The 23,647-nt window shown below is 37.2% G+C and overlaps 1 protein-coding gene across 12 annotated transcripts in view; it reads right to left on the bottom strand.

Annotated features, from left to right (window-relative positions):
• The window catches only part of POC1B (POC1 centriolar protein B), a 171,595-nt gene that overhangs the window by 81,858 nt on the left and 66,090 nt on the right, over positions 1–23,647 (bottom strand). For 8 of the 12 annotated variants that reach the window (XM_055357908.2, XM_055357906.2, XM_004053655.5 and 5 more), the window contains one exon: positions 19,729–19,809. The exons of 3 other annotated variants lie outside the window; for them this stretch is intronic. In XM_055357908.2, coding sequence (XP_055213883.1) covers positions 19,729–19,809 — 81 coding nt within the window. Of the gene's footprint in view, positions 1–19,728; positions 19,810–20,067; positions 20,131–23,647 lie in introns of those variants that run through there. One more of the 12 variants, XM_063694202.1, reaches the window with a different exon arrangement.

Raw genomic sequence — 23,647 nt, forward strand, 5'->3', positions numbered from 1 at the left:
CCTTTTCCAGGAAAACTCTCTCTGATCCCACACATTACTGCCTTCAGTTCATACTTTCACTGTACTAACATTCATACTTTCACAGTTTTTGCTTACCGTTATAACCCACATGCATCCCCCATCCCCAGCTCCTACCTAGTGTCCGACACGTTCATTTTTGTGAAATGAATGAACAATGTCCATTGAACGTGACTTAAGCTGAGTCATTTCCCTTCATGATGCTAACACCACAGGATGCACTACCCTAAATTCAGCTCCCACAGAAATCCAGCTCATCTTTGGTTAGCACACTGAAAAATTTTCTGTTTCTGCCACTCATTTGGGGTCTGCAGAGATATGGACAGAAGAGTAATTGATTCTACACATGCACTGGGCTTTCTACTCTAACAAGCTAGTTGGCCTCAGTCTCCACATATCTACCACTGCACCAAATTCTCTTATGCCAGGTACATAAAAGTCTGAGGAAAACAGGGAAATTCTAGTTACCGTGGTCAGATCCAAATATCCCACCTTGGTGTGAGGAATGGCTGGGGGAAGGATGAAGGCAGGAAGAAAAGAGACAAATTTTTAGTATGTTCTCACTTTTTTCCCATTAAGAAAAAATAGCTTAAATTCTCTTAAAATTCATTTCTCCTTATACTTAGGAAAAAAATTTTCAGCCTGACCAATATGGAGAAACCCCATCTCTACTAAAAATACAGAATTAGAGGAGAGTAGGTTCCAAGATGGCCAAATAGGAACAGCTCCAGTCTACAGCTCCCAGCATGAGCAACGCAGAAGACAGGTGACTTCTGCATTTCCAAATGAGGTACTGGGTTCATTTCACTGGGGCTTGTCAGACAGTGGGTGCAGCCCACGGAGCATGAGCCGAAGCAGGGCGGGGCATCGCCTCACCCAGGCGATGGGGTCGGGGAATTCCCTTTCCTAGCCAAGGGAAGCCATGACAGATGGTACCTGGAAAATCGGGACACTTCCACCCTAATACTGCGCTTTTCCAATGGTCTTAGCAAACAGCACACCAGGAGATTATATCCTGCACCTGGCTTAGAGGGTCCCACGCCCATGGAGCCTTGCTCTCTGCTAGCATAGCAGTGTGAGATCGAACTGCAAGGCAGCAGCGAGGCTGGGGGAGGGGCGTCTGCCATTGCTGAGGCTTGAGTAGATAAACAAAGTGGCCAGGAAGCTCGAACAGGGTGGAGCCCACCACAGCTCAAGGAGGCCTGCCTGCCTGCCTCTGTAGACTTCACCTTTTGGGGCAGGGCATAGCTGAACAAAAGGCAGCAGAAACTTCCGCAGACTTAAACGTCCCTGTCTGACAGCTTTGAAGAGAGTAGTGGTTTTCCCAGCACAGAGTTTGAGATCTGAGAACAGACAGATTGCCTCCTCAAGTGAGTCCCTGATCCCCGAGTAGCCTAACTGGGAGGTACCTCCCAGTAGGGACTGACTGACACCTCATACGACCGAGTCCCCCTCTGAGACGAAGCTTCCAGAGGAAGGATCAGGGAGCAACATTTGCCATTCTGCAATATTTGCTGTTCTGAAGCCTCTGCTGGTGATACCCAGGCAAACAGGGTCGGGAGTGGACTTCCAGCAAACTCCAACAGACCTGCAGCTGAGGGTCCTGACTGTTAGAAGGAAACCTAACAAACAGAAAGGACATCCACACCAAAACCCCATGTGTACGTCACCATCATCAAAGACCAAAGGTAGATAAAACCACAAAGATGGGGAGAAGCCAGAGCAGAAAAGCTGAAAATTCTAAAAATCAGAGTGCCTCTTTTCCTCCAAAGGAACACAGCTCCTCGCCAGCAACGGAACAAAGCTGGATGGAGAATGACTTTGACAAGTTGAGAGAAGAAGGCTTCAGACGATCGGTAATAACAAACTTCTCTGACCTAAAGAAAGATGTTCGAACCCATCGCAAAGAAGTTAAAAACCTTGAAAAAAAGATTAGACAAATGGCTAACTAGAATAAACAGCGTTTATGACCTGATAGAGCTGAAAACCACGGCACGAGAACCATGTGACGCATGCACAAGCTTCAGTAGCTGATTCAATCAAGTGGAAGAAAGGGTATCAGTGATGAAGATCAAATGAATGAAATGAAGCGAGAAGCTTAGAGAAAAAAGAGTAAACAGAAACGAACAAAGCCTCCAAGAAATATGGGACTATGTGAAAAGACCAAATCTACGTCTGACTGGTGTACCGGAAAGTGATGTGGAGAATGGAACCAAGTTGGAAAACACTCTGCAGGATATTATCCAGGAGAACTTCCCCAACCTAGCAAGGCAGGCCAACATTCAAATTCAGGAAATACAGAGAACGCCACAAAAATACTCCTTAAGAAGAACAACTCCAAGATACATAATTGTCAGATTCACCAAAGTTGAAATGAAGGAAAAAATGTTAAGGGCAGCCAGAGAGAAAGGTCAGGTTACCCACAAAGGGAAGCCCATCAGACTAACAGTGGATCTCTCGGCAGAAACTCTACAAGCCAGAAGGGAGTAGGGGGCCAATATTCAACATTCTTAAAGAAAAGAATTTTCAACCCAGAATTTCATATCCAGCCAAACTAAGCTAAATAAGTGAAGGAAAAAAAAAATCCTTTACAGACAAGCAATGCTGAGAGATTTTATCACCACCAGGCCTGCCTTACAAGAGCTCCTGAAGGAAGCACTAAACATGGAAAGGAACAACTAGTACCAGCCACTGCAAAAACATGCCAAATTGTAAAGACCATTGATGCTAGGAAGGAACTGCATCAACTAACGAGCAAAATAACCAGCTAACATCATAATGACAGGATCAATTCACACATAACAATATTAACCTTCAATGTAAATGGGCTAAATGCTCCAATTAAAAGACACAGACTGGCAAATTGGATAAAGAGTCAAGACCCATCAGTGTGCTGTATTCAGGAGACTCATCTCATGTGCAGAGACCCAATAGGCTCAAAATAAAGAGATGGAGGAAGATCTACCAAGAAAATGGAAAACAAAAAAAAGCAGGGGTTGCAACCTTAGTCTCTGATAAAAGAGACTTTAAACCAACAAAGATCAAAAGAGACAAAGAAGGCCATTACATAATGGTAAAGGGATCAATTCAACAAGAAGAGCTAACTATCCTAAATATATATGCACCCAATACAGGAGCACCCAGATTCACAAAGCAAGTCCTTAGAGACTTACAAAGAGACTTAGATTCCCACACAATAATAATGGGAGACTTTAACACCCCACTGTCAACATTAGACAGTTCAACAAGACAGAAAGTTAACAAGGATATCCAGCAATTGAACTCAGCTCTGCACCAAGTGGACCTAATGGACATCTATAGAACTCTCCACCCCAAATCAACAGAATATACATTCTTCTCAGCACCACATTGCACTTACTCCAAAATTGACCACATAGTTGGAAGTAAAGCACACCTCAGCAAATGTAAAAGAACAGAAATGATAACAAACTGTCTCTCGGACCACAGTGCAATCAAACTAGAACTCAGGATTAAGAAACTCACTCAAAACCGCTCAACTACATGGAAACTGAACAACCTGCTCCTGAATGACTACTGGGTACATAACGAAATGAAGGCAGAAATAAAGATGTTCTTTGAAACCAATGAGAACAAAGACACAACATACCAGAATCTCTGGAACACATTCAAAGCAGTGTGTAGAGGGAAATTTATAGCACTAAATGCCCACAAGAGAAAGCAGGAAAGATCTAAAATTGACACCCTAACATCACAATTAAAAGAACTAGAAAAGAAAGAGCAAACACATTCAAAAGCTAGCAGAAGGCAAGAAATAACTAAGATCAGAGCAGAACTGAAGGAAATAGAGACACAAAAAACCCTTCAAAAAATCAATGAATCCAGGAGCTGGTTTTTTGAAAAGATCAACAAAATTGATAGACTACTAGCAAGACTAATAAAAAAGAAAAGAGAGAAGAATCAAATAGACGCAATAAAAAATGATAAAGGTGATATCACCACCAATCCCACAGAAATACAAACTACCATCAGAAAATAACATAAACACCTCTATGCAAAGAAACTAGAAAATCTAGAAGAAATGGATAAATTCCTGGACACATACATCCTCCCAAGACTAAACTAGGAAGAAGTTGAACCCCTGAATAGACCAATAACAGGCTCTGAAACTGAGGCAATAATTAAGAGCCTACCAACCAAAAAAAGTCCAGGACCAGAACGGTTTCACAGCCGAATTCTACCAGAGGTACAAAAAGGAGCTGGTACCATTCCTTCTGAAACTATTCCAACCAACAGAAAAAGAGGGAATCCTCCCTAACTCATTTTATGAGGCCAGCATCATCCTGACACCAAAGCCTGGCAGAGACACAACAAAAAAAGAAAATTTTAGACCAATATCCCTGATGAACAGCGATGCAAAAATCCTCAATAAAATACTGGCAAATTGAATCCAGCAACACATCAAAAAGCTTATCCACCACGATCAAGTTGGTGATCTTGATCCATCAGGGAGATTCCATCTCCCTGAGATGGAAGGCTGGTTCAACATATGCAAATCAATAAATGTAATCCAGCATATAAACAGAACCAAAGACAAAAACCACACAATTATCTCAATAGATGCAGAAAAGGCCTTCAACAAAATTCAACAGCCCTTCCTGCTAAAAACTCTCAATAAACTAGGTATTGATGGGACATATCTCAAAATAATAAGAGCTTTTTATGACAAACCCACAGCCAATATCATACTGAACGGGCAAAAACTGGAAGTATTCCCTTTGAAAACTGGCACAAGACAGGAATGTCCTCTCTCACCACTCCAATTGAACATAGTGTTGGAAGTTCTGGCCAGGTCAATCAGGCAGGAGAAAGAAATAAAGGGTATTAAATTAGGAAAAGAGGAAGTCAAATTGTCCCTGTTTGCAGATGACATGATTGTATATTTAGAAAACCCCATCGTCTCAGCCCAAAATCTCCCTAAGCTGATAAGCAACTTCAGCAAAGTCTCAGGATACAAAATCAATGTGCAAAAATCACAAGCATTCCTATATACCAATAACAGACAAACAGCCAAATCATGAGTGAATTTCCATTCACAATTGCTTCAAAGAGAATAAAATACCTAGGAATCCAACTTACAAGGGATGTGAAGGACCTCTTCAAGGAGAACTAGAAACCACTGCTCAACAAAATGAAAGAGGACACAAATAAATGGAAGAACATTCCATGCTCACAGATAGGAAGAATCAATATTGTGAAAATGGCCATACTGCCCAAGGTAATTTATAGATTCAGTGCCATTCCTATCAAGCTACCAATGACTTTCTTCACAGAATTGGAAGAAAATACTTTAAAGTTCATATGGAACCAAAAAAGAGCTCACATTGCCAAGACAATCCTAAGCAAAAAGAACAAAGCTGGAGGCATCATGCTACCTGACTTCAAACTATACTACAAGGGTACAGGAACCAAAACAGCATGGTACTGGTACCAAAACGAAGATATAGACCAATGGAACAGACCAGAGCCCTCAGAAATACTACCACACATCTACAACCATCTGATCTTTGATAAACCTGACAAAAACAAGAAATGGGGAAAGGATTCCCTATTTAATGAATGGTGCTGGGAAAACTGGCTAGCCATATGTAGAAAGCTGAAACTGGATCCCTTCCTTACACCTTATACAAAAATTAATTCAAGATGGATTAAAGACTTAAATGTTACACCTAAAACCATAAAAACCCTAGAAGAAAACCTAGGCAATACCAGTCAGGACATAGGCATGGGCAAGGACTTCATGTCTAAAACACCAAAAGCAATGGCAACAAAAGCCAAAATTGACAGATGGGATCTAATTAAACTAAAAAGCTTCTGCACAGCAAAAGAAACTACCGTCAGAGTGAACAGGCAACCTAAAGAATGGGAGAAAATTTTTACAATCTACCCATCTGAGAAACGGCTAATATCCAGAATCTACAAAGAACTTAAACAAATTTACAAGAAAAAAAACAACCCAATCAAAAAATGGGCAAAGGATATAAACAGACACTTCTCAAAAGAAGACATTTATGCAGCCAACAGACACATGAAAAAATGCTCATCATCACTGGCTGTCAGAGAAATGGAAATCAAAACCACAGTGAGATACCATCTCACACCAGTTAGAATGGTGATCATTAAAAAGTCAGGAAACAATAGGTGCTGGAGAGGATGTGGAGAAATAGGAACACTTTTACACTGTTGGTGGGACTGTAAACTAGTTCAACCATTGTGGAAGACAGTGTGGCAATTCCTCAAGGATCTAGAACTAGAAATACCATTTGACCCAGCCATCCCATTACTGGGTATATACCTGAAGGATTATAAATCATGCTGCTATAAAGACATATGCACGTGTACGTTTATTGTGGCACTATTCACAATAGCAAAGACTTGGAACCAACCCAAATGTCCATCGATGATAGACTGGATTAAGAAAATGTGGCATATATACACTATGGAATACTATGCAGCCATAAAAAGGATGAGTTCATGTCCTTTTTAGGGACATGGATGAAGGTGGAAACCATCATTCTCAGCAAACTATCGCAAGGACAGAAAACCAAACACCGCATGTTCTCACTCATAGGTGGGAACTGAACAATGAGAATACTTGGACACAGGGTGGGGAACATCACACACTGGGGCTTGTCGTGGGGTGGGGAAGTGGGGAGGGATAGCATTAGGAGATATACCTAATGTAAATGACGAGTTAATGGGTGCAGCACACCAACATGGCACATGTATACATATGTAATAAACTTAAAGTGTAATTAAAAAAAAAAGAAAAACATTTTGACTAAAAACCTATAGGAAAGATTATATAAATTAATTGCTGGATGAAACAGCTAGAACATGTGCATGAAATAGGTTGTTATAGGGAAACATAATGGAAGAGCTCAATTGCAAAAAACATATGACAGGCAGAAGCAATGCCACTGTTGCCGGGAGAAGTGCCTGGAAAGGGTACCAAGGCAAAAAGTAAAAATAAACAAAACGTATTCACAAACATACTCATAGTTTGGGATATAAACTCCGTGACTGTCATTTTCCTTGATGAATAAATACATAAAAATAGTCATAGCACTTTGTAGGATAAATGAATAGATCTTAACACTTAACTAAATATTAATAATAAAATGTCTTAGAGAAAACTGCTGCTCTCTAAATCAAAAGTTTTCAATACATTTAAGGTGAGCAATAGTTTATTTTAAAATCAAAATTATTTTTCTCAATTGTAACTATTTGGTAAACTTATCAATATACTCAATTTAAAAAATGGTAACTTAAAAAAATAATAATATGACATGTTTGAAGTTTCTCATGTGATCTTTTGATACACAGTGCCCAAAATGTAAGACAGTCATATGTTTATTATATATATAATTCACGGAACATTGAAATATGTAAGTGATTTCTAGAAAAGGAAAGAACAAAGTAATTTCTAAAAGTGTACATATCTTGAATTTTTTCAGTAATTTTACTGTGTACGGAACTGTACAAAAAGTACACAAAATTTTTTAAAAGTACAAATCTAAGAGAGCATATTTCTTAGTCAAATTCTTCAAATTTCAACTGATTTTCCAAAGCATACAATTGTTTTTGCTTCAGCTTAATGATGCATTTCCAGTTCTATTTAAAATAAGGAATTATTTTAAATATTTATCATCTTGAAACTTCATTAAATTGCTATCCCCAGAATGCATAGTTCTGAATTAAGAATAATATTTACTCAGCATGGTACTTTACCTGATGCTAGATGTCATTTAAAATAAATTTATTCTATATATTATCAACCTTTGATAATGAACCAAGTACGGCACAAATTCATTTTACTGAACCTAAAGCTTCAAGCAGAAGTGTCCAAGTAAATAGCAAAATTCCTATGAAAGTTCCACCTATGGGGACAAGGTGTTAATACTGTAACACATACAGCTCTATGATATAATCAGTCCAAGAGAGGCAAACTGAGTCTGAGGAGCCCTGAACATGGAGCGACTGGACCTCCTGGAACTATAGATAACGCATGACCTGTGAGGAACATTAAGAGTGAGAGAGAGAGAGAAACTGGAAGACATAGCCTGGATTCTGCATACAGCCACACAGTTTGTATCATGGACTTAGGCTTTCTTTTGAGCCTTGCCCCCAAGATTTCCAACCCAACTAACTGAGGATATTTGCCAGGAAAGCATAGCTGTGTTTAAAAATAAAAGTCAGGATGGGCATGGTGGTTCATGCCTGTAATCTCAGTCCTTTGGGAGGCTGAAGCTGGAGGATGGCTTGAACCCAGAAGTTCAAGACAGACCTGGACAACATGGCGAGACCTCATCTCCATTTTAAAAAACAACAAAACAAACAAAACCCAACCAGCCAACCAAACAACAGCAACAAAAGGCCAATTTAAAATAGGATTCACTTTATAAAAATCACCCTAACTAAATTTGACAAAAACTGATGTTCTCATCTATTCCAAAATAAAATAATACCTGCACACACCAGAACAGCAATAACACCATCAAAGGAAATTTCTGCATACACAGTTCCTACTGCTGAGAATATCCTTTCTCAACAGACAGACAAAAACTGAAAATTAGTGACAGGGCAGAAGTGAGAACCTGGGGAGAGCAATCAGTGAATAGTAACAAAGCCCTGCCAAGGGAGGTAAAGCCATTACATCATTATGAAAGAGATTTAAAGACATGACAGATCAAATAATTATTCATATCAGGAAGCTATATCCACACAATTAGGCTTGAACAACCTATGATGAGCATGCCATATGGCACACCTTCTGGATAAACAGTAAGAGACAAGTGTGTCTTAAACACAATTCTTCCTGATGAGCATTCTAACACTAAGTTAAGGACTTGTGTGTGATGAAGTCTGGTGTGTGCCAAGGATTTACGTACTTGGCAAGTAGGAATAGGCAATGCTTAAATTCCCAAAGTAGCCTTCACAACCAGTTATTTACAAGCATTGGTTGACTTGAGGGCCTATTTCTCCACCTGCTCCCAAACTGGAGGTCCTCAGTACTTTCCGTTTTTTCCCCACAACCAGAGATATACATCAGGTCTCCTTGGCTACTATATTACGGTGAAAAAACATTTACTTAAGTTAAATCATACTGACCACAAGGAAGCTAAAACCAGGATTCAAAGTGGCAAGGCATCTGGTCTGTGTGTCTAAACATCTGGAAGGCAGGTTGGTGCTGGTGTTTAGTCTGTCCTCTGAGGTTGTTCAATCGGAGCCTTGCTTGCCCCCATCATTTCCTTGCTGTGTGTCTGTGAGGAAGTTACCTTACCCCTTTAAGGTTAATTTGTGGAATGTGAGAATCTACATGCATGCTTAGTAGTAAAATGTTTAGTAGTATGTGAAAAATGGTGGCTATTTTTATGGGAACCACAGGCATGCAAATGAGAATGCTCCTAAATTGATTTACTGAAACACTGAGATAACACATTTGTAAATTACTTACATTTAACCATTCCACATGTATATATACTTTAAAACATCATGTTATACATAAGAAATACATACAATTTTATCTGTCAATTAAACAATAAATAAATGAAAGAAAAAAGGGGAAACAATTCCCTAAATATAATACTACATTCCTAGACAAGCAACTCAAATTGACAAGTTGGCAATTCTCAAATTATTTTATAAATCTAGTGCAATGGCAATCGACATTCCAATGGGATGGTTTTTTGAAACAGACAGAATAATTTTAAAATTCATATGGATAATAGGCAAGAACATCCAGGAAAGTTTTGAAGGAAAAAACTGTATATTATATAATATTTTAAAGAAATATTCTAAATCTACAATGATTAAAAGGTATGATAATGGATCAAGAACAAACAGATAACGGATCAAGAACAAATAGATCAAGAACAGAGCAATAAGACAGAAGAGAAAGTCTCCAAAGAGACACAAGTTCATATGAATTTAATATTTAAAGAAGGTTATTCAAATCAGTGAAACAATACAAATTGAGGGTACTTTGTTAACTATAAATCTGTACCTCATAGCTAAATTAATACATATGGATTTTAAGGTTTTATCATTAAAAATAAAACCTCAAGAAGAGTAGCTAAGATGTTTGGGGATTGATGAGGGAATTTCTTTGCATAGAATCCAAACAACAACAAAAAATAGTTTTAAAAAAGGTAATACAGCTAAACCTATCAAAAATCAGAAACTAAACTCAAGGATAAATGAGAAAAAAGGAAAACATATTTGTAGCACATGGCAAGAGGTAAATCTTCTTTTTTTTTTTTTTTTTTTGAGATGGAGTCTTGCACTGTTGCCTGGGCTGGAGTGCAGTGGCACCATCTTGGCTCACTGCAACCTATGCCTCTAGGGTTCAAGCAATTCTCCTGCTTTAGTTTCTCGAGTAGCTGGGATTACAGGCAGCCACCACCATGCCCAGCTAACTTTTATATTTTTAGTAGAGACAGGGTTTTGCCATGTTGGCCAGGCTGGTCTCAAATTCCTGATCTTGTGATTTGCCCGCCTCGGCCTCCCAAAGTGTTGGGATTACAGGTGTGAGCCACCGCGCCCTGCCCAAGGTCAATCTTCTTAATTAAAATTACCTAAGGATCAATTTTAAAATGAACAATAGGAAAATGGGCAAAGTACACAAATACGCAATCTTCAGAAATACAAATAAACAGCAATCATGAACACGTCAAAACTCACAAGTGACTAAAAAATGAAATAAACTTGATAACATCTTTTGCTTATTAAGCTGTTTTAAGGCTTTTAACATTTTAAATAATTAAAAATAAATAGAAAACCTTTAAAGGTTTTTGTCATGTTGATGTTGTTATTACAAACAATATTGGAATAGGCATCCTTGAATAGAAATCTTTGTATGTATATCTTATTATTTCTTTAGGATGATTTACTATGTATCACTCAGGTTTCAGCAGAAAAACAAAGTACAGCCATTATTTTAACAGAGAGAATTTAATATAGGGAACTGGTTAAACAGATTTCTAAGTCTGTAAATGCTAAAAGGGAGCTCTGAGGTAAGCAGAGATATTAAATGTATGAAACTAGCTCCCTAGAGTTGGGGAACAAAGACAAGAGATTGGATTATTAGAAACTAGACACTCAAGAGTTCCCTTGCTGAGAGCTGAGATGGTTTGTTCACAAGGAGGAAAGAGGAATGTTCATTAAAAAGACATTCTGAAAAGGAAAAGGAAATGCCTGGCATTCCTTCTCTATCTCCCCTTCAACTTAAAACAAACAACTCTATGTGCTTCAGAAAAATAATCCAAATAGATACATAGAAAGTATGAGAATGTTGCCACCATAAATACTAAGGCCCACCAAAATTCTGTAGTGATTTGGAAAGTAGGTTAAAAAGTACATATGATATAAAATATGAGCTTTGTAGTGGCCATCATTATCCTGAATAAAAGAAAAACAAAATACTCTAGGAATTAACACAAAAAATAGAAAATCAAATTACACTAAAAAAAATCTTCCATTGCAAAAGTCAATTGAAGTCAATTTGACATTTAAGTGATGAGTTAGTTGGTTGGTTGGTTGGTTGGTTGGCTGGCTGAAAGCAACATAATTTTATTTATGTTTCAGGATGTATGATTGTGTGGCCTGACAATCTCAGAAAGTAAAAGCAAAGAAATTGAAAGACATGGAAAGAACTAGGCCGGGACCAGCACTGGGCCTGAATAACCAGTTCACTGAGATGGTAAGGTTCTAAATCTTTAGAAGCCCTAATATATTTTACATAGTTTGACAGCATAAAGCAGGAAGAACTGACTGAAAAACATGTGTTAGCAGACTTGCTGACTACTTTCACCAAATAATTAACTGTCAAGTGGCAAAATAAAGAAGCAAAGCCAATAGCTTCACTATCTATGCAGCACCAAATAACTCAAAACCAGATGGGTACAGATGTACAGAACAGTTGAAAGCTAAGTTCACTATTTTCCGTGAAACTCCAACAGCCCCACAAATGGCATTTAGCTCCGTAGTAAACCATCCTCTAGGTCAGCAGGAAGCTCATTATGGGCTGACAGTCCAGGAGACAAGCACTTTTCAGGGAGCTACGGTAGTAATTTCCTGTGTGAAAAGCTCACTGCTGTTCTTGCATTCCTCAGGGTGCATTTCTTCTCATCTCAGAGGATGTTTCTCTTCCACAGGAAGAGGAAGGAACCAGTTGTTACTGGATGTGTGGGCTGAGAGCTGTCGGGCATTTTCAGCATGCCTCGGTCTCAGCTGTGGGAACTGGGGATGCAGCTTAGATTCCCAGGCCCGGGACAGTCGGTATTAATGCAGTAGTCTGGGGCGTCACAGTTTAGAAATACAGTATCTCAGCAAGTTGGAAGGCAGAAATAATACCTGGAACACCTCCAGTTCCCAGAAACGTGCTAATTTTCTAAAGGAAATTCTAAAAAGTATTTATTGGGCTCCCAAATAGCATGATTTATAAATCCTTTTGTAAAGTTTCCTTTTTTTTCTGTCTTCACATTTTATATGGCAGAGTTCAAGTCCTAAATCACGTTTGTCAATAGGAGTAAGAACAAGTTTCACTGCATAAAGTATTCTTTAGGACTATTTTTAAAAACTTTAAGAGTATCAAATTTTTGGTAAATTCATTAATATGTTTTCTTTCCCTGTGACTTTGAAACTTAAAGAGAAAGAAGGTCAAATTAGCATATTTGTCAGTATATCTTAAAAAAATTGGGACGTAGTGATTATTACTATTTTTATTACATATTTTATTTGAAGGGGGGGAAAGAAGCCTCTGGCTTTCACTGTTAATCTTTTATTACAGTGGTACTGTTAGTAAACTTTACAGCTATACAGATTATCTATCTTGAAAAAAAAATAAACCATGTTCCTTTAACAAACTAAAACACTTTAGCATTTTAGTTGTTTTATTTATTTTTTTACAATCCCAAATCAATTTTTTTTAAAAGGTCAGCCATCACATTCACAACTGTTAGCAGTTTTTATAACATATGGGTCATGATGTACTTCAAAAGCAAGGATCCAACTAATTTGCAAATAGTCTCTTTCCAGTCTCTAATATTTTCTCTCCTATCTTTATTTTAAAGATTGTATCTGAAAAAATATAAATGTGTTTTCTGTTTCTAAATGGCAAGAGATCTTTGAAAATGTTGTGTTTTTTCCTCATTTACTTGTTATCATGTATGTTCTGTTTTTTAAATGTCTTTGACAATTTAATTACGTCACAATTTCGAAGGGGAATGTTTTTAAATTGTTTCTCAAACCTTATGAAAATTCCTTTTACTCCAATTAAGCATCTTAGAGCTTAACATTTAACTTCTTTAGTTACCGAATAAAAAATTAGTGTATCCAATAAAAAATTAGTGTATCCACTTGACATTTACTATCATTTGCAGTTAAGATAAAAAGTCTCTTAACTCTTAAAGGAAGATAAATTGAGGGAGGCACCAGCTAGGGAGTCCAGAGACCTGGATCCTATAAATGCCTAAGTTCATTTCCTTTCATACTCTTAGAGCAGGGACAGGAGAAACATACCGCAGAGCCACTAAACCAGCACGTAAAGATACCATACAAATGTCTGTTTCCTAATGCTTACGAAGCAGCCACAAAGTTATAGATAAATACACCTAGTTTCAGAAGTCATATGCCCTAAACTGACAAATCAAATGCCACCGTATAAACTGCTGCAAAGTTTAAAAACTTTACATTGCATATGACCATTTTACACTTTCAAAGTTGTAAGTTTTAGTTTTAAGACACTGAAGTTCACATACACTGTGTTCTTTTAGTCTTTCCAAATCTTTGCTTATATAAGCAGTTAGGAACTGAAATAACTCTGAACTAGTTACGCAATGTTGTCTAGTAACCAGGATGAACTGTTGCCACAACATTCATGGAAATATTCTCTCTGTGTCTGCAAGTTTATTCTTTGTGTGTCCATATATTTTGTCAGCATGTTAATATTTTTCAGATAGTATACACCATATGACAATCTCCATGAAAGTGTATAACCTTTTTCTTCCTAAAAATAGGCTGATGCAAAAAAACTTTCTGAAAGAGAATCCAATGCACTTTGCTAAAAAATAAAAATCTAAATGACATTTAGGAAGGGAGTGTGCTTCCTAAAGTCATGGAAATGGCAGAGTATCTCTTGCACTGATTCAGCCGATCACTTTTCTGATCCTAGAACAGAATACAGGAAAACCACGATTCTTTTTCTCTCATCAGCCCCTCTGCCAAAATGATGCAGAGCCAGGAGATATTCTCAGCTATCCTGAGATTACTCAAGGCTACATCTTACTGTCCCTGGGGAAGGGAGATAGGGAATCCCACAGCTGACATTCACTCTGTCAGGAAATCCTCTTGGCTCTGCCTTCAAAATACACCCAGAATCGGATCGCTTATCACCACCTCCTCTGCTACCTCCCTGGGTCAAGCCAGTATTGCCTCCCGTCTGAGTATTTCATTAGCTTCCTAATTAGTCTCCTTGTCCACCCCCATCAACATCCCCAGCCTGTCCTCTTACAGCAGGCAGAGTGAACCTGTTAAGACACAAGTCACGTCATGTCCCTCCTCTGCAGGAAACCCCCCAGTGGCTCCTATGTCACCTGCAATCTGGCCTTCTGTCTATCACTGCTCCCACTCTCCTGGAGAGCCCTTCCCAGATAGCCATGACTTGCTCCCTTCACTCCTTCAGCTCTTTACTCAAATGCCACCCCTGTCACGTGACTCTTGTCCTAGCCATACTAGCTAAAATGGCAGCCTTCCACCTATCTTTTCCTCTCTGCCTTCAGTGCCTTTTTCACCTTTGCGTTCCCTGTACTATATACAGTTTATTTTTTAGATCTGTGAATTGCCTCTCTCTGACTGGAATGTAGAATGTAGGCTTCTCTGGAGCAGGTATTTTTGTTTCTTCACATTCTCTAAAGCCAAGAATAGTAAGTTAATAAATACTTATTCAGAGACATGTATGTGTGAGTAGGCATCCTTCCTGGATCCCACCACATCTGCTGTCAGTTGACTTAGGCAACTTAAAGATTCTAAACTAGACTGATGCATTTTTATTACCATGGTTCATATGTGTTTGATTTCTTCTGAAGCAACTACTTATACCTTGCTTTCCCTCCAGTCACGGTGGCTCATGCCTATAATCTCAGCACTTTGGGAGGCCGAGGTGGGTGGATCACTTGAGGTCAGGAGTTCGAGACCAGCTTGGCCAACATGGTGAAACCCTGTCTGTACTAAAAAATACAAAAATTAGCTGGGCGTGATGGCAGGAGCCTGTAATCCGAGCTACTCAGGAAGCTGAGGCAGGAGAATCACTTGAACCCAGGAACTGGAGGCTGCAGTGAGCCGAGACAGTGCCACTGCACTTCAGCCTGGGTGACAGAGTGAGAGACCTTGTCTCAAAAAAGAAAATAAAAAAAAAAGAACTGGTCAAAGGTTTTCTTCTAGAGAAGTCCTCTAGCTTACTGCAGCCCATTAATGATCTCTTCTGAATACTGCCCAATAACAATCTTTCATTGACATTTATGTATACTTGACATCTAATGTTCTGAAACCAACACTGATTTCTTCTTACTCAGTTACTTCTGTCTGGCTAGGTTGTTTGTTTCTTGAGGTCAGGCAGCCAGCTTGGTATCTCCCTCAGCATCTCATGTAATGCCTTCATGTAGGACATCTTTAACTATTTTGATTGATGGAACATCAAAAGACCGTAGACCCTTGGATTTTTTTCTATAACATAACTGCATGTTTATTGTAAATTAATTTGACTTGAAAGAAATAATATCCCTACTTCTAAAGAAAGGCATACACATATTCTGCATTATGTTCATATTATGCACAGTTGCCAGGATGAAGATGAGAGAACAGTGTCAACTCTCTGAGAAGAGTCCACTATTTTGATAATCAAAGGAACAACAGCAAGATTACCAACTTCATTTTGTTCATTTATAAGACAAACAATAAAACGAATACATCAGAATTTAAGAATTTTCCTAAAGATAAAAAAAAGTAATAACCCTAGAGTCTTTTAAGATAAATTTTATTTACAGTTAGTTTAAAACACTTTTTGTTGTTGTTGTTGTTGTTGTTGAGACAGATGGGGTCTCCCAGGCTGGAGTGCAGTAGCACAATCTCGGCTCACTGCAACCTCCACCTCCTGGGTTCAAGCAGTTCTCCTGCCTCAGCCTCCCAAGTAGCTGGAATTATAGGCGCACACCGCCATGCCCGGCTAATTTTTGTAGTTTTAGTAGAGGAGGGGTTTTGTCACATTGGCCAGGCTAGTCCGGAACCCCTGACCTCAGGTGATCCACCCGCCTTGGCCTTCCAAAGTGCTAGGATTACAGGTGTGAGCCACTGTGCCCAGCCAGTTTAAAACTCTTTATATTAGGATACAGGAAACAAATTCGTATCTTGTTTGTCTTTTTAGAAGAGAGGAGTGGGACATCCCGTGTAGCCACACCACATGTCAATGCTAATGATAAATGCCCTACCATAATTTTGATGATAGAATCCTGGTCTAGTTCTAACTACAACATGAAAACATTAAAAGACTCAAATGGAATCTTGAACTAAATAATCTTTAGAAAATTAGTATATTAGTGACAATATAAAAAGAATAAAGAGTAAGGAATTTGAGAACAATATTTTAAAACTATGTTTATATGGCCACCAGTATATTCCTTTACAGAAACTTTTTTTTAACAATAAAGCTTTAAAAATAGAGATTAGTAACAGCTTATTTTGATCCACAATATTGTATCAAATTTCCTGCTTGGCATTAGAGACACAAGTGCAAGCCACAAAGATACCACCTGTTAAAGACTGTATGCCACAATTTCTTCTCTGTAGTGAGAAGACATCAGAGCACAGATATCAGTACACTTCGATCTACAAATCTTCCTGAATATAATATTAAATCAAGTGAAAGTAGAAATAGAGGCCAACTATTTCTTACACCATAACAAACTTCTTTTATGCTACTAAGAAATTTTACAAATTAAGGTTTAAAGAGACATCTTTTTTATGTCCTACCTTGATGAAATGAATTTTTAAGGAAATGTCCAATCTACAAAAACCAAACAAATCAACCCTCAAAAGAAACAGTAACTACAATAACAATAACAAAAATTACCTTTAAACACTACTTTTTTTGGCTTCCAGTATTTCTCCAGGTTTTTAAATTACAATCACATGCAAAGTACACACAAAAATATTAAATGCAATTGTGCTTCATGCCAAAGCAGAAATAAATCCCCTTTACAATTATGTCTGATTTGTTGTGCAGAAGCAAAAGAGAAACTGTCAGTGTAGGGAGGAGACTATAATTAAGGCTTATTTACCACTATATTAATGGAAAGGTGAATAGTTGAAAAAGTAATTTTATTTTAGTTTTCTAACCAATTATCTATCATTGAACTAAAAGAAAGAGATACACATTGAAAATTTAAAGAAAAGCCCTTTGGAGATATTCTTTTAAAAAGTCTAACTGCTTTATGAGCATCTATGTCTTCAGAATGCACTATTAAAATAAAGTCCTTATACCTTGCTTGGCAGCAAGCAGCTATGTCCCAGATTACAATCTACCTAGATGGGAGTTTATTAGCATAATCTCAAACCAATTTATAGCAAACAAGATTTTGTTTTCCTGTGTTTTGTTTGTTCGTTTGTTTGCTGGATTTTTATATACTAGTGGAGTCTTCCTTTTAATGCGTATATATTGGGTGAAACCATGTGAAGTCATTGATACTAGACTGTTTTTGCCTACAAAATGACAATTTTATATAATTCAACCTAATATTATCCTTTGTGGATAATAATTTTACTCTTCCATTTTATTATTCTGTTTTGTAGCACAGCTATTAAATGTCATGTGTTTGTTATACAGAATTGTCTTCTCAAAGTCCCACATACCCCATATATTCCTCGAGTTATGGTCCTGTATTATAGATGTATACTACAATAGACACATATGATCTATAATAGATATGTACAATCTATACTACAAGGGACATCCTGCTGTCCCTTGCTAAGAGGCAGTTGTGCCCACCTCAATGGCACTGTCTGTCAAAACTGTCTGGATTTCTCACGTAATGAGGCTTTGCAAAACTTCAAGGGTACTGGGAGGGACAGTGAATCTCAAAAGGTGGACCAAAGATTTTTAATGATTTATGATATTTTCTAGGCCAGGAATGTGCAATTTTAGTCTACTGACTACCTCACAAGGAGGCAGCACATCTCATAAACCTCCTATCTTTTTGCTCCTTCTCGCTACAGGGGGAAAACCTAACTCATCAGATTTTGTAAATTTCTACAACATGCATTTGGAGTAATTCATTGAACATAAATGTACTGAACACCTACTATAAGCCAAGTACTGTGGCAAGTTGTAGACATCCCATTAATTTTTAATTTCTTAAATTATTAATGCAGCAATGCTGCTAGAGTTATAAACACGAATACTGTAAGAAACAAGAACACAGATCGATTTGAAGTCCTAGTGGTCACCAGTGATTCTTGGAATTCCCTTTAACAATCAGCTCATTGGTTACCCTCACTTGGTTTTTGTCACTGAAACTCCTAATGAGAGATCTAGGAGGCTTCTCTGCTATGGGATTAACACTGAAAGGACCCTTGAATAATTAGAATGCTTTCTAGTACAAGATAGACTCAAAATGGACTAGTCCTCTGTAGAATTCCTCTACAATAAATACTATTCTTGAGATCTATTAGAGAATTTGTAATGTCATAATGTCAGGGTTTTATTTTGGCTACAAATTAAAAATGTACCCAAAATATTTAACTAAACTGACATCATAGCAGCAGTGTCATCAAAGACCACGCTGTTCTTCCCATTTGTTCTTACGATTAGTTTTGCACTGACTAGCAGGATCAACTGTGGCAGTGATTTGCCTTGGAAAGAATTAGCAGAATCCTAAATGGAAAGGCTAAAATTCTTAATCTTTGAAGATTTTGAAAACACTGAATAAATAAATTTTATATATGTAATTTCTATCAACAAAATTGTAAGTATTAGAAATACTTCTTAATTTATGGATAATCCATCAAAAGAGATTAACAAACGGCAGTGCTGTTTTTCTTACAGCTTCTAATGAGAAGACTAGAAGTAAGTTTAGCACCTCTGAAGGACAAATAACACAATAGGGAATCTGCTCTGCAACAGCATGTGAAATGTCACCTGGGTGGCATCTTAATACGTGAGACAGTGGGTATGGATTAGACTGAGCTCAGGGACCTCAAAGTAAAAGCTTTCCTGGGAAGGGGAACATCACACACCAGGGCCTGTTGTGGGGTGCGGTGGCGGGGGGAGGGATAGCATTAGGAGATATACCTAATGTTAAATGACGAGTTAATGGGTGCAGCACACCAACATGGCACATGTATACATATGTAACTAACCTGCACGTTGTGCACATGTACCCTAAAACTTAAAGTATAATAATAATAATAATAATAAAGCTTTCCTGGAAATTGTTGCTGCTCCCCCTGTGGTAAACTATTTAGATGCATTGTAAATATGACTATAAAGTTTTTCCTATACTAAAATGTTAGGCTACATAGGCCACGTTTTATCTCCTCCCCCCACATTTTTTAAAGGAAAATGGATTATGCCAAATGATTAAATGCCACTTAAGTGTCAAAAAAAAAATCCCAACTTACTGTGGTAGAATCAAAAGAAAGGATATCCATAACAGGGGGAGTAGAGATCTGCAAATCGATTACCTCAAGCTTTGGATTAATCTGTGTATATACATAAAAAAAAAATTATGAGATTTTCATACTATAAGAAACCAAATACTATTTGTAAAAACCTGGAGGGCATTTTCTAATATATTCTAAAATTAAAATATATTGGTATATTCATTACTATGGATAAAAAAAATTTTAAGCAAAATGTTAGCCTACCAATTCTATCAACATATAAGAAAAGATCATTTTGACATGGTTGAATTTACCCCAGAAATAAAAGGGTTTCACTTTAGAAAATCAATGTCATTTACCTAAAAAGGAATATTAAAAATAAAATAAAATGACCCACCTCAAAAGATGAAGAAAAAAATCCTAGCCAGTTCAGTAAGAAAAGGAAATAAAAGGTATTAAGATAACAATTAGAAAGAAATAATATTCTCATTCATATATAATGTTATCTAGAATTTATTGCTAAATCATTAGAATAGTCAGAGTTTAATAAGATTGTTAGTCCCAAAATCAATATATGAAATCAACTGCATTTCTGCATTCTAGCACACAGTTAGAAAATGCAAAATTTTAAAGGACACCATTTACAATACCAAAGAAGTTTAAAAATACATCAGAATAAACATACAAAAATGAGTAAGACCTTAAGGAAAAAAATAAAACTTATGTTAACATTAAAAAAGGCTCAAATAAGTAGAAACTGTATCATAAATAACTCAAAAACAGAGTGCTGTATATATGGAAAATAAATATATTCAGAATATTCGTAATGAGAAAAGTGAAATTAAAGCAAAATACCACTTAATACCTATTAGACTGCAAAAACTAGAAAGCTCAATGACGCCAACACTGTTTGTAGCAGCATTGTTTGTAATGGCCAAAAAACTATTGGAAGTACCCTAAGTGTCTATCAACAGTTAAACAGGCTGTAAGAATTACTACAGTGACAAATTCACTGGAATGCAATACAGCAGTGAAAACAATTTATGAATGCATGAATTCAGAATTCATATGTATGAATCTCAGGACTTTAATGTTAAATTAAAAAGTAAGTTACAGAAAATATATATTCAATATAATTCCATTTACATAAAGTTCAAACTCATTCAAAATTAAACAATAATTACAGATTCAAATATATAAAGTTACAAAGAAAAGCAACGGAATGATTACCTAGAGTGGTGACTAACTTTGAGGGAGGCTATTTCAGAATTTGAAAAGACAAAAAAATTAAAAATAAAATTGAAACATTATGAATACAAAGAAGTAAACAAAGAGCAACAAAGATAGCAGAGTTTTATATCAAATGAATGGTACCAATAAGTGTACTAACGAACCTTAAAGAAGAAACTATTGACTGAGCGCTTATCAGGAGTGTCCAATCTTTGGCTTTCCCTGGGCCACATTGGAAGAATTGTCTTGGGCCACACATAAAATACACTAACATTAATGATAGCTGATGAGCTAAAAAAAAAAATTGCAAAAATATCTCATAATGTTTTAAGACAGTTTACGAATTTGTATTGGGCTGGATTCAAAGCCAGCATGTGACCCGTGGGCTGGACAAGCTTGGCTTAGATAGTGAGAAAGACTTCCTATGGAGGAAACATGGCATATGACGGCTCTTTAATAAAAGATCTAGAAAACAAAAACAGAGAGGGAGATGAGTAAAAGAGCATTCTTCATGGCATAGTGGAAGAATGCTGACATACTTTCACACACGGTTAGAAAGAAGAAGATTGCCAAGGGTCAAATTGTGAAGGGTGAAGGAATTTGGGAAGGCACAGAAAGTTGGAAGCTAAAATGTGCTGAACTGAAAGAGTAATCTGACAGACACATAAAGTATCATGAATACATTAGGGACGGCAGTGAGGACACTACAGCGTTAATCCAGGTCTGTAGTGATGAAGGCTTGGCCAGTGATAAGAGGAGTGGAATAATTTTTAAAGCACTTATCATGCTTGATGGGTATGGCTGTAGTTTTAGAAATAGTAAAATCATTTTATAATTATCCAGCCAGTGTGTTAAAGGGGAGGTATAACTGCAATGCTATAGTAAAGAAGGAATAAAGCTGTGCATGGTGAGGATGAGGGGCAATCAGCTCAGCTAGCCAAAACCGTTATCTCTTCCTGGCTGTCCCATAAAGCAGAAATCAAACACAGCCTCCTGCCATTAACTCTAAGTCCAGAGTTGAGGTAAAGAACAGAAATGTGAGAGTGACTTGTTTTCCTTTTAATCTTAAGACTCGCTGTCCAGAGACTGCTTGCATACGTTTTATTCTCTTTTATCTACTGCCACCTAGTGTAGACAGAAAATTATTTACCTAGAAAATACAATCTAGTTGCACCATCTGAAATTGAAACTGCTCAAGAAATCTAAATCACGTAGAGTCAGCACCTGTCATTAAAGAAAATCCGTGACCTACAAGTTGGGAAACAAGTCCTGATGTAATTAACAGTATTTAACTGCATAAGTTGCTGCCACATAAGTTAAATAGAGCTGGAAGTTCTTACTAAGTAACATTTATAGTCCTCTCCATAAAGAAAATATGCTGAGGGGGTGATATGGTTAAATTCTTTGCTAGCTAACTCTCAGGAATACTAACAGTACCTTGTAGCTCCTGATGTTTATTAAAGGGAAGAATATGTTAATAATTAGAGCTGCCTTGAAATGAAGTGGGCTGCCTATGAGAGGCCAAGTTCTCCATGGCTGAACAAGGGTATATAACTGGGACTAATGAATGAGGTAAAGGTTAGCCTGTATGACCTCAAAGGTACCATCCCACATCCCCCGTTGAGGTTCTCTGTGTCCATGATACTGAGGAGTCCACGAACATAAAACCTCTACTAATAAATTCCATAAGCCTTCACTAGACTACAAGCTTCTAAAGAGCAAGGAGTATGCCCATCTTGTTCACTGCTGCATTCTCTAAAGCTAGTACAACATCCAGCACACAGATACTTTAATATCTGTTAACAGGATAAAATGTAATTTTGTTTATATTGAAGCATTACATCAAAGTGGTTAAAAACACAGAATGGAACCAGAGTGCCTGGGTTGAAATTCTAGTGCTGCCACTTACTAACTTTAAGATTTAACTAACATAGACCTCAATTTCTCATGGGATAATAGTGGTACTTATTTCACCGAGATTTTAGGAATATTAACTTAATTTGTATAAAACACTTAGAACAGTCTTGTATAACTGTTAGACTTTATCATCATGTAGTGAACATTTACTGAGGCCTGAAACAGTATAAACATATACCCCAGTTAGAAGTAGAATACAAAATGGATAGACAAGTGGTCATTTTAAAAAATCATAAATGGTGATGTTTTCAACCTTATTAGAAGATTGAGATAAAAACCCAATCTCAGACTTAAAGACTTAAATTGATCACTTGTACTTTTCAACAATGAATCATGGTCAGACTATCACAAAATATTATTATATAAATATTTGGTTAAGGTAAAGGACATTTTCCTTCCTGCTAAATATCATACAGATTTCATATGCAATTTATATGTTAAGGTAATCTAAAATGGCCATAAAAAACTGAAAGCCATCAGAACATTATTTTATTAAAAAAATCTTTTTAACCAATTATAATCCCTGCTTACAATATTCTGCAATTCTCCTAGAATAACTATTTTGATGCTTTACTGTCATTAAGAGCTATCGCCATCCCTTAGAATGGCTCTACTGTCTTCTCATCAAAATGTGTAAGAAAGAAGGGAACTGCTGCTCCGGAGAAAAATATCACACACACACACTGAAGGAAAGTCTGGTTTTGTCTAGGGGCAGGACAATGCAATCCAACTCATGACAGTCTGAAGAAGATAAAGTCAGCATGAACTACTGATGTGCTATAGCACAACA

The sequence above is a fragment of the Gorilla gorilla genome, chromosome 10 (assembly GCF_029281585.2).
Source record: "Gorilla gorilla gorilla isolate KB3781 chromosome 10, NHGRI_mGorGor1-v2.1_pri, whole genome shotgun sequence".
NCBI classification, from domain to species: Eukaryota; Metazoa; Chordata; class Mammalia; order Primates; family Hominidae; genus Gorilla; species Gorilla gorilla.